Source organism: Egretta garzetta, unplaced genomic scaffold (genome assembly GCF_000687185.1).
Source record: "Egretta garzetta isolate BGI_Z169 unplaced genomic scaffold, ASM68718v1 scaffold12, whole genome shotgun sequence".
Lineage (NCBI taxonomy): Eukaryota > Metazoa > Chordata > Aves > Pelecaniformes > Ardeidae > Egretta > Egretta garzetta.
This window is the reverse complement of record NW_009258795.1, coordinates 1,282,366-1,296,063: the sequence shown is the minus strand read 5'-3', so window position 1 is coordinate 1,296,063 and position 13,698 is coordinate 1,282,366. Positions and strand designations below refer to the sequence as shown.

The 13,698-nt window shown below is 44.0% G+C and overlaps 1 protein-coding gene across 1 annotated transcript in view; it reads left to right on the top strand.

Annotated features, from left to right (window-relative positions):
• The first annotated feature begins 997 nt into the window (after window positions 1-997).
• The window catches only part of MCTP1 (multiple C2 and transmembrane domain containing 1), a 193,874-nt gene continuing 181,173 nt past the window's right edge, over window positions 998-13,698 (top strand). Inside the window, exon 1 of the mRNA XM_035889310.1 lies at window positions 998-1,075. Within this exon, the coding sequence (XP_035745203.1) occupies window positions 998-1,075 (78 nt within the window). The remainder of the gene's footprint in view (window positions 1,076-13,698) is intronic.

Here is a 13,698-nt window from a genome sequence, read left to right as displayed (position 1 = left end):
TCATGCTAAAGTTATGGAAGACTGGGCAGGCTCTAATGCCAAACAAATAACAATGCGTATCCAGTTTTGGAATACTTACTCGGTTGTAACTGAATGAATATTGAAATTCAGTTGGATAAAATCTACATTTTTGTTGCTTCCTTCTTATCTCAATTCCTTCTTTTTTCAGCTTCTGATATTTCTATAATGGCCAAGAAGGAACTTTTCTGAAATTTTATGAGATTAATTTCGGGTGGTGCCTGAATGCTGCTTTTAAATCTCAAAATATCTTCAGAATTAATATACTAGGATAGAAAGTACGTGTTCTCTTTTATTTTCAAGGAATATTTATAGATGCGTTTATTAAAAAAAAAAAAAAAATTAAGTTCAGTATTTCTCCGCTCAAGGTATTTGAAAAGAAGTCAGTGTAGAGACGATCTGTAATTCAGTGTTTGCCAGCGGAGCTTTAGTATCTCTTTCACGCCATTATTTAATAAATAAACCTCAGAACCCTTCAGTTTACACCATCATCTGCAGTGCAGGAGGGGGGAGGAAGCAGCTTTCGATGTTTAAAGATGTGGAGATAGTTGACTCATTTCCTCTGAATGTGTGTGGAAACACATTCACATATCAAGACTTATCTGACTTTCGTTCTGAGTAGCTGCAGTTCACAGCAGCCGTCAAGTGGTGTTTGCACAGAGCTGTTGCTACCGGCTGGAGGTGAACAGTGCTGCCGAGCAGCTGTCAGCTCGGAAGGCTTAATTCAGATTTGCAAGTATCTTTGAGAAGCGAAAGATCTTTAATTCACCCCTGTAATGCTATTTTGGATAGGTGAAAGCTGGAGGAACTTCTCAATTTGGAGCTGGTAAGGTAGGAATTTAGTTTTTGTGTGAGGTCGGGCATGCTCTGATACAGCGTTAGATGCATCCTGCTTCAGCATGTAGGTAATTCAAAACGCTGATTCGAAAATAATTGAGTGTTTGCTTTTGCTGGAAACTGCGTGCCCTGGTAGGGGGTGATGCAGAACGAGGAGAAGCGTTCCTTCAGCTGGGAGCATGCAAACTCACACGGAGGAAGCGGCATCGCTCGCGCGCAGGTAGGCTAATGCCTGCAGCAGCTTGGAACACAGGCGGTTCTCTGAATCTCTCAGTTGTCATCCTTTTGCTGCCTTCCCCGTGTGAACAGAAGAACCCATTTACTTAATTACTTAGGGGTTTGGTAGTTTGAAGACCGTCATTCTTCCTTTAAATTGCTGTCAGATACCTGTCTTCTGCTGAGTAGTTTGTGGATTTTTATGGGTTTTGTGGCTGTGACACACTGCCATTCCTTCATGGCAATTGGACATACCTAAATATCTGGGCAGCGCATGGTCAGGCGAACATAGCTTGGGTTGTAAAATCGGAATCTTTATTTTTAAGGTGCCTTTGCCATTTGTATTTAACAGACCGGTGTCATCCCGGTAACGCTGGTCTTTGTGAGTGGAGGAAGCACTAAGGAAGTTCCTCTTCCAAGCAGTTTAGTGTTGTTCTACTGGTAGCAACACTGTCACTGAATTTGCTTTAAAATTGGTTCAGAATTATTCAAGTGCCACGCTCCGATAGTCATATTTCATGGAATCAAAAATATAACTTTGCCATATAATTTAAATATGAAACCACTTCTGAATAACCCAGGTTATGTAAGTGTGTGTATATTTCTGTATATAACTGATTGTTATTGATAATACGGAAAATTAAGACTATTTTAGTGTGGTTTTTTGCTGTGAAAATGTGGACAGTGTATTTTTAAATATAATGATTGAGGATGATTATTTTTTTCCAAGGGAATGCTGCATATATGCTAGCTTCGGGTATTTATCTCATTTTGAAATGGAGACAGCTAATTGTTCACCGATCATCTTTGATACGGATGTGACACCTGTCTCTAGCTCCCAACTGAGTTATCCTTCGTGTGACATGACTTGCAGTGTAATTCTGCACTCTTCAGGCAAGTGAGAGGATTTCTGTGCGTGATACTGCAAGTTTCTCTAGAGGCGACAGAAATGCTGCTTGTCAGAAATCAGGATAGTGCTGCATCTGCCTGAGACTCGGTCTGTGCAAGAAATGGAAAAGGGAATGCAGACATGAGCTTAATGCTTCACAATTTGATAGTTTTAGGAACTTAAGGTTTATTTTGGTCAGAAAAAATACATTATTTTTACATTTTCAGTGTATTTTCCTCCCCTTACAGACGGCTTTTATTTCCCCATTTACTTTGTGTGTGCATCAAATGTTCATGGGCACAAGTGCGTGTGTACTTGCAAAAATGTCGTCAGACAGCCCATGTAACTTCCACTAATCCTCTTAAAACCAAAATGGCACAGGAGAGCTCATTCTTGTTGCTTGTCCCGGGAACTGAATGATTCTGCACAGATGAAACTCAGCTCTAACGGGTTTCATGATGATTTTCATTTATTCTGCTAAAAGAAGCAGGTTGGTTTTCATCTTTGGAAAGGATTATACTCTTGGGATTTTTGAGAGTGCAGGTAAATCCACTCTCAAGTGCATGCAGGAAGCAACTTTGTGTTTATATAGGCGTACACAACATGGCTTGCTGTACCTTTGGAAATAATGGATTTCCTTATGGAAGACAATGGGAATGTGCAGGGGAAAGGTTTAGGTTGCAATGTATGTGAGCACTGCAGCACAAATGCAAGGGATATATATGGGCTTGCTCTGAAGTGTTGAGGGTCTGTGCACGTGTTGGTACCTTGGACGCACGCTGCTCGTAGGGGGTGGAGATGGTTGCTTTGAATGCCAACCGCAGCGCGGCCGTGCCAGCCCAACCAGCAGCGGAAGGCACAACGGCGCTTTGAGGAAAGGCAGCCGTGGTCAGCATATCTTTATTTATTATGATCTTTAGAAGCAATAGGGAATCACAGAATGGCCGAAGTTTGCAGGGACCCCTGGAGATAGCCCAGTTGAACCTCTTGCTCGGAGCAGGGCCATCTCAACCAGGATGCCTGAGACCATGTCAGAGCAGATTTTGATGCTCTTCAGGGATGCTCTCTGGGCAACCCACTCCACTGTTTGACCACCCTCACGCAGGAAAAATGGTTTCTCCTCATTTTTAAAATTAAGTATCCGATATGCCTCTTCTGTCACGGGGCACCACCAAGAACCTGGCTGGTGTTATAGGGACGGGTAGAGCCTCCCTCTTGGACAGGAAACTCCTCTTCTCCAGGCGGAGCAGTCCCGGCTCTTTCATCCTCTCCTCTTACAAGAGATGCTCCGATCCCTTCGTCATCCCTGGGACACGCCGCTGGAGTTGCTGCGGCGCGTCGGCATCGCTGTCATACCGGGGAGCCTCGGCACTGCAGAGGTGCCTCACCAGTGCCGAGGAGAAGGGGAAGAAGTGTTGAGTGACCTCCTAAAATGAAAAATAAGCTGCTGAAGAAGGAGGAGGGGTCATGATAAACTCCCTTTAATTAACTTCTTCTCGGGTTTTATTTTAGACTCAAAATAGATTTTAAAGTGCTACTCTCATCGGTTTACCAAGGCCCTTTATGTATTCAGTATATTTTTAAAATCACCTTTCAGTTAGAGGTGACCATTTTGTAAACAGTTGTGGGAAATTCTGGTAACTCAGGACTGAGGCCAGAAATCAGCTCCACGTTCCCATGGAATAAGCTATCCTGTTGGTAACTTTTTTCAGAAGTAAGATGAATAATCTGAAAACAAAATTTGCTCTGGAAATATTTGCGTACTGTTTATTTAGTAATGAATGGAGAGTGGTATTCTTCTTTCTAATGCTATCTCCAGAACTAAGAGTAAACCTTTCTCCCTTATGATCATAGGTTTTTCTTATAAATAATTTTTTGCTCAGTTTCCTTCTGAAATAAAACTGGATGAAGGGGACGGGGTAGGGAATGCGATGAGGGAGGAGGATGCTGCAGCAGATTTCAGCAGCCTTGACCAAATTGCTTTGAGTTGGGAAGTAATTCCCGTTCTGTTTTAACAGTCTTCCTTGAAGGGATTAACCCAGGTGGAGAAAGCACGAGATGCACATATAGCTAGGTCAAATGACGTGCGTCAGTAATGGTGCAAAGAAAGCAGCTCCTCTGGGAGCCCACGTACGTCTGAGACAGCTCTAATTACCTGGGAACATCCATGGGATTTCTAGCAAGCTGTCTGCTTGTGGAAGAAACGTCAATTCTTCTCCTTGCTCTACTGCGTTTGGGCATATGCCGCTCCCCTTGGATGGGAGTTTGCCAACCCAAACGATTCTGTGATTCTATGAACTTCCTAGGCAGCAGTGATGAATGAGGCAAACCTGGAGCTACCACATCCAACATGGATGTGTTAGGAGAAGGGAAGTAACTCCTGGGGTAAGCCAGTTCCTTCTCCAGCTGCAGCTTAGGGCAGAGCACTTAATTTCTCCAAGTTCCTGACCTCACTTGTCCTTAAAAATTGCCAGTTAACAGTCAGTCAGTTTGCTTATTTCTTTATGCTCTATTTTACCTTGAGCAGCTGGCGTTACGTCTCCCATTGTGGGGCTCACAGTGAGGCTGACTGATGGGAAGACAAGATGTCCATTTCCCCTCTATCCGATGGGATGCCGGTGTGGCTGTGGTGGGATAGCAGGTCCTCCGCCTGCAGCTCACACCTGGGATGACAGGCTTCAGCAGAGGCCACCAGTTGACAGCCCGATCGGATCTGTGGCAGGCGTTTGGGGTGGGCAGAAGAGGTGTCTGGCGTTTCAGTTTCCCCTGGGCCCTTCACCAGGCATTGTCCTCTGCTCCCCTGGTGCCGCAGTGGCTGGGCAGGGATGTGCCGGGGCAGCTGTGAGGTGGAGCCCTGCGGTGTCCGTAGTTGCTTCCAGGGAGGGTGGATAATCTCACAATATCTATGTGCTTCGGAAAGGTGGGGGAAGTTCAGGTGATGTGAAGAACAGACAGGGAAGGAAGGACGTCTTTGCCTGTGTCGCAGATGGAGTGAGAGGGAGGCAAAAATAATGTGATTTATTGGTGTAAAACAGTGAGTTAACAAAGTTCAGTGGTAAATGCAATGATGGTTTATGAGATTCGATGGCCAGATACCCTTGGTTATTTACTGCACAGAGGACAGGGTCAGACAAAACTGTCAGGGAGACCCTCCTGTTGAGTCATGAGGTTCAGAAAAGATCTCCTGGCTTTCTAAACTCCCTCAGAGAGGAGCCAAGGTGTGGCTGGATCCAATCCTAGTCCCAGACTTGGTCAACAGCTCATGTCTCAAAGATTGTAAATGCGCAATCCATCCTTTCTATCCCTCAGCCAAGGTTTCAGAGTTAGCATGCTCTTAGTCACTTGCCAAGAATCTGTTGGGGTCAGGAACCTCTGAACCTCGAGGGGCGACCCTGAGAGGGGTCCCTGCTCCCGGGGAGATCCTGGCGTGCAGCCGCTGCTGTGTGGGAGAGCTCCAAGGGCTCTGGGGCTGCTCGCTGGGGATGGGGTTAAGATAATTGGCTCACAGTCATATTTGCATCCTGACCACTGTGCTTGGGTGGGCACATTCCACAGTAGCCCTTGGCTATGGTACTGTTATCTGTCTCCCCCACACCCAGTGGGCGCATCCTTCAGGACCAGGCACATCCATCACCACCGCCACGGGTGGTTATCGCTTGGAAGAGGTGAAGGGAGGGGGAGTGGGAGGCGAGGGGGGAGCACACCGCCACAGCCCCTCACCAGTGCTGATACTGGTTGTCCCCAGCTGAGCGGTCAGGATAACTCATAGGGGTCTTGTCACTTCTTTGAACCCACTTTAGCAGAACTGGCCTGTTGGTACAAAGTTATGGCTTTGTTGGAAGACTTGAATTGGTGGGAGTGTTTATTCCAGTGGTACTGACTTTTCAGCTTAATTTTGTACGTGAATTTTCAGCTTAATTTTGTAGTATTGTCCATACACATTTAGCTTCTCTGGCTGTAGTGATGCTGGCTTTGTGGGCACTCACTGGTCATTTTGCTTCCAGAAATTTCTCAATTACTGTGCTGATACTCTTATTTTACTCAAAGACGCTCAATCAAATTAATCTTCTGAGAGCTGTGCATGATGATTGGTGTGATAATAGCACTATTTGCATTAAGGAAGGGAACAAAAATGTTTTCACAGTATAAATTCATGAGAGAAGGTGAGCAGTTGCCTCCTGAAAGATGACAATCAGCTATTTTTGTTCTCCCTATTCTAGGAAGAGTTTCTTAAACTAAGAGTTGATAAGTATGATAATGGTTCATACATGTTTCATTATTACTGGTGTCATTTAGGAATAGTTTCCAGCACTTGGAAAATTTTGTGTCTCCTTGGGCAACACTGTAAGAATAGACTATATTTACAAATTATTGATGAATCAGAGCTATTTCTCTTTATGAGTTGAGAAGAGGAACATCTTTCTGAAGAGTCGATGCTTGAACTATGAGCTGCCCCTATAAAAACCTCAAGGGCTAAACCAGCTAATAACTCAATTTCCTCATCTGTCTGCAGATGACAAAGCTGTGGTAACAGCCCGTTCCCTCTGTTGGATGGTATTATAAGACCCTCAGTAACCGATGGAGGAGAACAGCGACGCTGCCTCATACGCCCACTAAGAAATGGTTTGCTCTGAGGTGGTGGGCTGTTGACACTTCTCAATAAATGAAGTTCCCTTGGGTTGTGTTTTACTGAAAAACTGTTGGGGGACTAGAAGAGAACTTGCATCCACCTGAAAAAGAGGCTGGTTGTTGAGCAGCCCGAGAGGGAGCCATCACTGGTAGCATTCAATACAGGCTTCAGAAAAACAGCAGCGCTGGCGCCCGGAGGGGTTGATACACAACCTTGGGTTGGGAGGCCTCCAAGGATTATCAAAGGTTGGGCACCGGTTCCCTGCCAGTAACTCGGGCATTGTAATGTACGGCTTAATAAACATTTTATGTCTTCTTTAGAAAAAGAACCTATCACGGGAAGTTATCAGAAGAAAAGAAGTAGTAAAGCTTTTGAGGAAAAATGCTCTACATTTGCCAGCTTCACCGGTCGGCAGGCAGGTGTTCTGCTGGAAAGCTGCCTGCATTTAGTTTCATTTTGTTCGGCCCTTGATTAGTTATTTATGACAGCAGGGCCTTATTCTGGCCTTTCGCCTGGCATTTGGTGATACCAGCCCCTAAGCAGACGTGTGCGCTGCTGGAGACTTGTGCCCTGTGGTGGGTGCCGCTGATCACAAAGGGTTCGTTTCTACTCAGGAAATCAGTATGGCTGTGGTGGTGGTGTTATCTGTTCTGTTCGCACAGGTATTTCTCCCACTCTGATACTTGATAAATCAATGCAAGATTCAGATGGATTCTTGAGGGGATTGGTACAGTCCAGCCCTCATTTTCACAGGATTTCAGGTCCTTTTTGAGAACTTCTGAGTGCATTACTTTCTCACTTTTTTCATCTTGCAGCAGCTGGTGATGGAGCTAAAATATGAAGAGTTTGTCAGGTCTCTGAAAGATTGGCTTGATTTTCCGTGTTGGGTATGGACTGGGCAACAGTAGGTTTGCTGTTAGAGGATGGGGCCTTCGCCTGTTCGCCAACCCAAAAGCACCACTGGTACTTCCATTGCAAACTGTATTCCACCCCATGACTGATTCCTCTCCGGGGAACAGTAGACCGACAGTAGTACCTCTCAGCTGGTTACGGCTTTTTCTCATCTCATCACCTTTGTACCCACCCTGAAGTCTGTGGTTTCTGCCATCCCCAACTACTTCTCAAGGCCACAGGATGACAATACCAACCTCCTGTCACCACTGGGGCCTTCATGAAGTTCTTGAAAGGCCTGAGCAGTAAATCCATGGCTGCAGTTGTGAAAATGTTCACCTTAGTGAAGAAAGCATCCGTTAATTTTTTTTCTATACTTAAACAGTTTTGGGGTCAGTCAAGACAAATGAAGAGTATCTTAAAGTATCATGCAGCAGTTCTAGGCTTGCCATAGATAGGAAGAAAATGAAATTACTTCAATAACAGCTTCTTTCAGACTGTACCGGTATTACACATCTTTTCAATACAAAAGACCTACTTCTTGTCATGTTCAAAATTGGGAACCTTGAATTACTCCTTAACTGGCATCTTGCAGGCAGGCTGAGGGTCTCATCCTCCAAAATGCTCCGATGCGGACATTTGGAAATGTTTTGGGTAGAAGACTGCAGAAAATGTGTCTGTCGTCATTACTTTGCATCTCATGCTTGTATCAAAGGTTACGCAGGACATGTCTGTGCTGAATTAAGGAGCTTTCATGAACAATACAATAGCTGAAAGGCTGTGGGGTTTTTGAGGGAAAAAAACCAGTGTGCATAAACTTGTCAGAACTAATACCCATCTTTTAGATGTTTATTGGCTTTCCTAATGCAGACTGAAAATTGCATGGTTAGCACTTGACTGTGGTCCTCATTACAGGCTGGGTTTTTCTTGGAGATTCTTCTTTGCTGTTATGTATTGCATTGTTTGCACTGGTTTTAACTATTTCTGGATTTGCCAGTTTAACTGGTGTGAGTAGGAAGCCTTTCTGTGACCAGCTGGTGTAAAGACTGTTAAAAATCATGCAAGAAAATGCCTTTAAAGGAACAGGGACAGTTAGACACTCTTGGTCTTGTTTAGAGGCAAGTGGAGATCTTGCTCTGGGTTTTTGATTGTGGACTTGACCTGAATATGGGTTAAGACGAATTGAATTTCCAGTTTTTGGAAGCTCTTTCTTCACACCAGATCAAAGTGATCTTGATTATAATTGCTGCCTGCAAATGTCTTCGCCCCATTCAGCTGAAGTCCCTGGCGAGTAATTATACTTCCGAAACTGTACTGAAACCGTGTGGCTGTCTTCAGTACAGTTACTAGGATCCATGCAGCAAGGAAGGATCATTCTGGAAAGGTATTTATAGTACATCTCAATAGTACCGGTTTAACTGGAGAAGTTTTGTACTGGAAACGCGTCACAACCCATTCTTTGTGGTTTGTATCTTGCTTCTGAAAAGCAAGTTACTTCTGGAGGCCAGAAAAGAAAGTTTTTTCTCGTGCTTTAGTAGAGATAACACCAGATAACTACATGCAGTCAGGAATAAATTATTTTTCTGTTAACATCGCTTTCAGGCTTACATAAATAAGCATCTGAATTTTACAGGCTGTAAAGGTGAGGCAATTTAGATAGCGTATTTAGAAAATCTTTTCCTCCAATACGCAGAAAGCTTCCGTTTATACTGGATGTTGCAACCATGTCGTGGGTAAATGTTTTTCTGATGTTGTCAGTTTCCTGCAATGGTAGAGCACGGTGCCAATTTTTGCATGAATTACAGGTGAGAAGGCTCGGTGCTGTGTAGGGATGTATGGTTAGTGGCCCCCAGCGTTTGGTTGTACTCAGATACGCGTGCGTTTCCGTACAGGTTTGCAGGGTTGGGGCCGCTTCTGCTGAACGCTTTGTGTGGTTTGCTTCTGAACAGCTAAAAGCATGGCTGAGAAACGCGGGCACCTTTCGTAGGCAACAGTTTTGTTCCATTTTAAACAAAGTAGAATGTTTCCTTCTTCTGTGTTGCCAGCGGGGTTTTGTGACGAGAACACAACAGGGATACCCAAGCCATTGTGCTGATCTGCAGTTTTAATTTCATACGTCAAATCAGAAGTGCGTTGATTTATCTAGCATACCTACTTAATCTGCTCCCGACCTCCTCTGAAACGTTGTTCAGAAGGGAATTATGCACAGCCCGTCCCTCCCCTCGGCTTCAGCCACCAGCTTCTCCCGCGAAGGCGCCCGCAGCCCTAGGGAAGCCTTCCTATGGCGAAGGACCCTGCAGCCACTGGTGGGGGCACGGGGCTTTCTCTGGGACAGCCCCCACCACGGAAGCTGTTGGGGAAGAACCTCCCCTGGATGTGATCTTTCCTGGTTTAACGGAGAAGCACTGTCAGCAAAAAAGGTGCTGAAAGAAATGGTTCCAGAGCAAACCAGTAAGTTGTAACAAATCACTTGGTTCGGAGAGTGCCATCTAAGTGTTAAACCCGCTGAATTTTTTAGCAAAACCCACGTTTAGCTAAAAGCAGCATCTGTACTGGAGTGCTGGGCAAAACCAGGTAATTTTAAAGACAACAGACTGATACTGATATTTCTGTACTCCTGATCTTGGTCAGACCCTAGTTACAAACCCATAACTCAACAGCTGAAATTCCAAATACAGTCGTTTCAAGCTTCTGTCTTCTGCAGAAGAATTGCTCATCAATAGTAGATCAAAAAGCTTTGAATTGATCAAAGCAGTGCCAGACAAGGGGAAACAAGGTGGTAAAATCTGTTTGGGCCTTCAATGAAAACCCTGTTACACAACCTGTTACAAAGAGGTTGAGGCAATATACTTTTAAGGATGAAAAGAGGAATAAAAGCAGCAAAATGCAGCAAAGAATTTTCTGCCTGTGCTCATACATGAAAACAAAGACATTCTTCAGTCCTTGAAAAGCTGGCGGTCTAAATCCCTCTGCTTACAGTTTGTTGTACGTAGGTGAACTATTGTGTCTGTGAGAAACCCCGATAACCCCAGAAGGTTTTGGCACGGTTACAGCAGTTGCTTTTCTCAGAAAAGACCAGATGAGAGCTTTTAATTTGTGATATAACAAGGAGGATAAAAACGGAGGGGGCTGGGGGGAGGAGGCCAGGATGGAGTGTGACAAAGCTGGGAAGGAAGCTGTGGTTGCTTTATTCAAGGATAAATTTATAACCTTGATGGAGAAGGGATTCTTTTTTTTTTTATTTGCTGTTTGCTTTACTAACTTGGTGATGCTGCAGTAAAATTTTATAGTAGATTTGAATGAACAAATGGCAGCAACTGAGTTTTCCATCCCAAGAACAGGATATGGAGCTGGATGGAAGGAGGAACAACTCGGTGGAATCTCTTCTGATTGCTTTGTCAATACCCGTATTTGTCTGGTTTCCTTTGCTGCCAGGCAGGGTTAGTGCTTCAACTGAAACAAGTGATGTGGAGTGTGCTTCTGAATTCCAGAACTCCCAAAATGTTAACATGCTTACATCTTTTTATTATTATTTCTGTGCTACTAATTACATTTTCAGAAGGGAAATCTAGCAAGCTGTTGACAGTCATCAGTTTGATACTGAAAATCAGCATTTGCTTGTGGTTCCTTTAAAATAAAATCAAAGAGCAACAATTAGTACAGATGTCACCAGAAATACTCCAGTTACTCTGCAGATGTACATGGTCAGTATTGCTATTTGATTCTTAAGGGTTTTCTTTAATAAGCGGATTAAATACCTCTTTCAGCCTTAGCCAGAAAGCTCAGGAAAGAGGCTTAATCTTTTATGGACTTGTGACTATTATTTAGCCACACGGTGTTTCCTGACAACATAAACTAGACGGTCATATTCAGAGCATACTGATACATCTAAAAGTGCATGTGTGTTTGTATGTGATTAATGCTAACTTTAAAAAAGTCTTTAATCTGGGGAGATAATCTTGAATTGGTAATTCCTCGCAATCGAGGCAGTCCAGACTAGCGTGTATGCACTGTTGCCATTATGCGGTAAAGGGCACATACGCAAAATCCGACTTCCACAGTTCATCAGCGCATTTTATCCAACTCAAAATCTTCACAACAACAGTGGAGGCTTTTTGCATTCGTTATAAATACTCACCTCTTGTCTGTGGGAAACATCCGTTGTATGACAAGCCATGACAAAGTAGCCAAAGCATGCACATGGTTCATCAAAAAGCATGTTATTAGTGCATATTGAGCGCCACTAGTAATTTCTGCACATTTCCAGTAATATTTAACATCCCAGTATGTTCTTTTATATAGCTATTGAAATGTAATCACATTATGCACCTGCCTTTTGATTTAGGGAGTAGGGAAAACAGAATGAATGCGCCGGAGTGAGCAGTGCAACTGGTTTTGCTCAGAAGTTCCTCGGTTCTTCCTGCCTCACCATCAGCCAGAATGCTGGCATACCAAGTGTTGTTTAGAACATCATCATCGTAACTCTGAAGTTAGATAAGCAAATACTTCCAGCAAAATTAAAAATCACTTGCCACTCGACTTCATTGCCGTAACTTCGAAGCGCAGCCAGTTCCCATGAGCTGCACCGACAGGGAGGTGACAGCCACACGGATATTCAGAATTTCCGAATTTCTTGCAAGCAGGTGTTTCCAAAGCGTGACACTTTGACAAATGAAAATGATCTGAAGAAATCAGTTTGAGCCAGGCAGTGACTGGAGTGGAAAATTCTGCTTATGCCACATAGAAGACGCGGTTACATTACTTCAAACTTTTTGGTACTTTTTTTTTTCTGTTTGAAAGCAGGTAATATTTCATGCCATGCTGTGAACCCTTGGCTGTTGATGTTCTGCCGCTTGCTCCTTGCAGGACACTTTGATTTAATTTCATCTGTTGCATGCGACTGTGAAAGGGATGCCCTTGCCTTCACCGTCTCATTTCCTGACGATGGCCCCGGCACAGGGGCAGTCGGTGCAGCCAGATCTCCAGCTTCTCTTGTCGCTCCTTTTATATGACTCCTGTTAGGTTTCCCTTTTCCCTTGACTACCGAAGGAAGTGTCGATGCTGAAGCCTTTGTTCTTCACTGGAAAAAAATCAGTGCTTTTTGCTTGTATTATCAGTCTGCTCTGGCAGAATATTGGCATGGAACAGCAAATGAACAGAGCTGTAACCTGTGCTTGAATGACTCAGATAAGAATATTACTTCCACCTAGCTGATACGAATTTCCAAAATATACTTTTTAAGAATAAGAAAATGAGAGTTTGGGGCTGTATTGCTAAAGGTTTTTTTTTCCCTTTTGGGAAGGGGGGTGTATTAGAGGTGTAGATGATTTTGTTTAAACTGCTGAATATTTCCAGTTTTGGCATTGAACAAACCATATAAAATTGGAGGACCTGTTCCACTGAAGTAGTAACTGTTTTCTGCAGCAGGGGGTTCCTTAAATGTCTTACATCTCCCGAACTGCTGGCACAAAGTCGTGCCAGAGTACAGTATATACATGTAAGAGAGCAGCAAAGCCATTGTTTTCCCAGGTTCGTTTAGATGATTAATTGTTAGAAATATTAAGTGTTCTGAAGGAAAGCGTCGGTGTTCATGGTGATATAAAAGGGTGATAGGTAGTTTTCAGTGGCTAAAACGGTAGTAACTGGAAGGAGTTAATGAGTTAGCCTGACACTTTGTGATGTGGTTTTCCAGAATACAGCACAAACAATGTTTCTGATTCTCATCTTTTAGCCGTAAAATGATAGTTGGACTACAACGGATTTACCCCTGACTTCGGCAATGCCTGGTGGCCAAAACCAGATTCACTGTCTTTTTGGTTTAAAGCGTGGTTTTAACAGACGGTGAAAAATGGTACGATGTGGGATCGGCGGTGGTTCTAGCCATCCTGGCAGTTCCAAAGTGGCGTCATTTTCCTTGCATGCTGAGGTGGGACTGGGTTCTGAGCAGTGAATGCTTCATACGGTGGAAGCACTGGGTGTGCAAAAAACCAGATAGCTTTTCCCTGTGTTACTGGAGTGCAGCTTCTCGCACGTACCTGCCGGCCAGCGACCTCACCGTCCTTTTACATGGTCATCACTTCTTCAGCTGTAAAAAAGTTTGTTCATCTAGTTGTTAGGGTCTGAATCTGGAAGACAGCATGAAGTGTCTGTGATGGTGAGAAGAACAGAGGCAGAAGCACTCGCCTCACTCCGCATCGGTGGATTGCAAAGGGTTCAG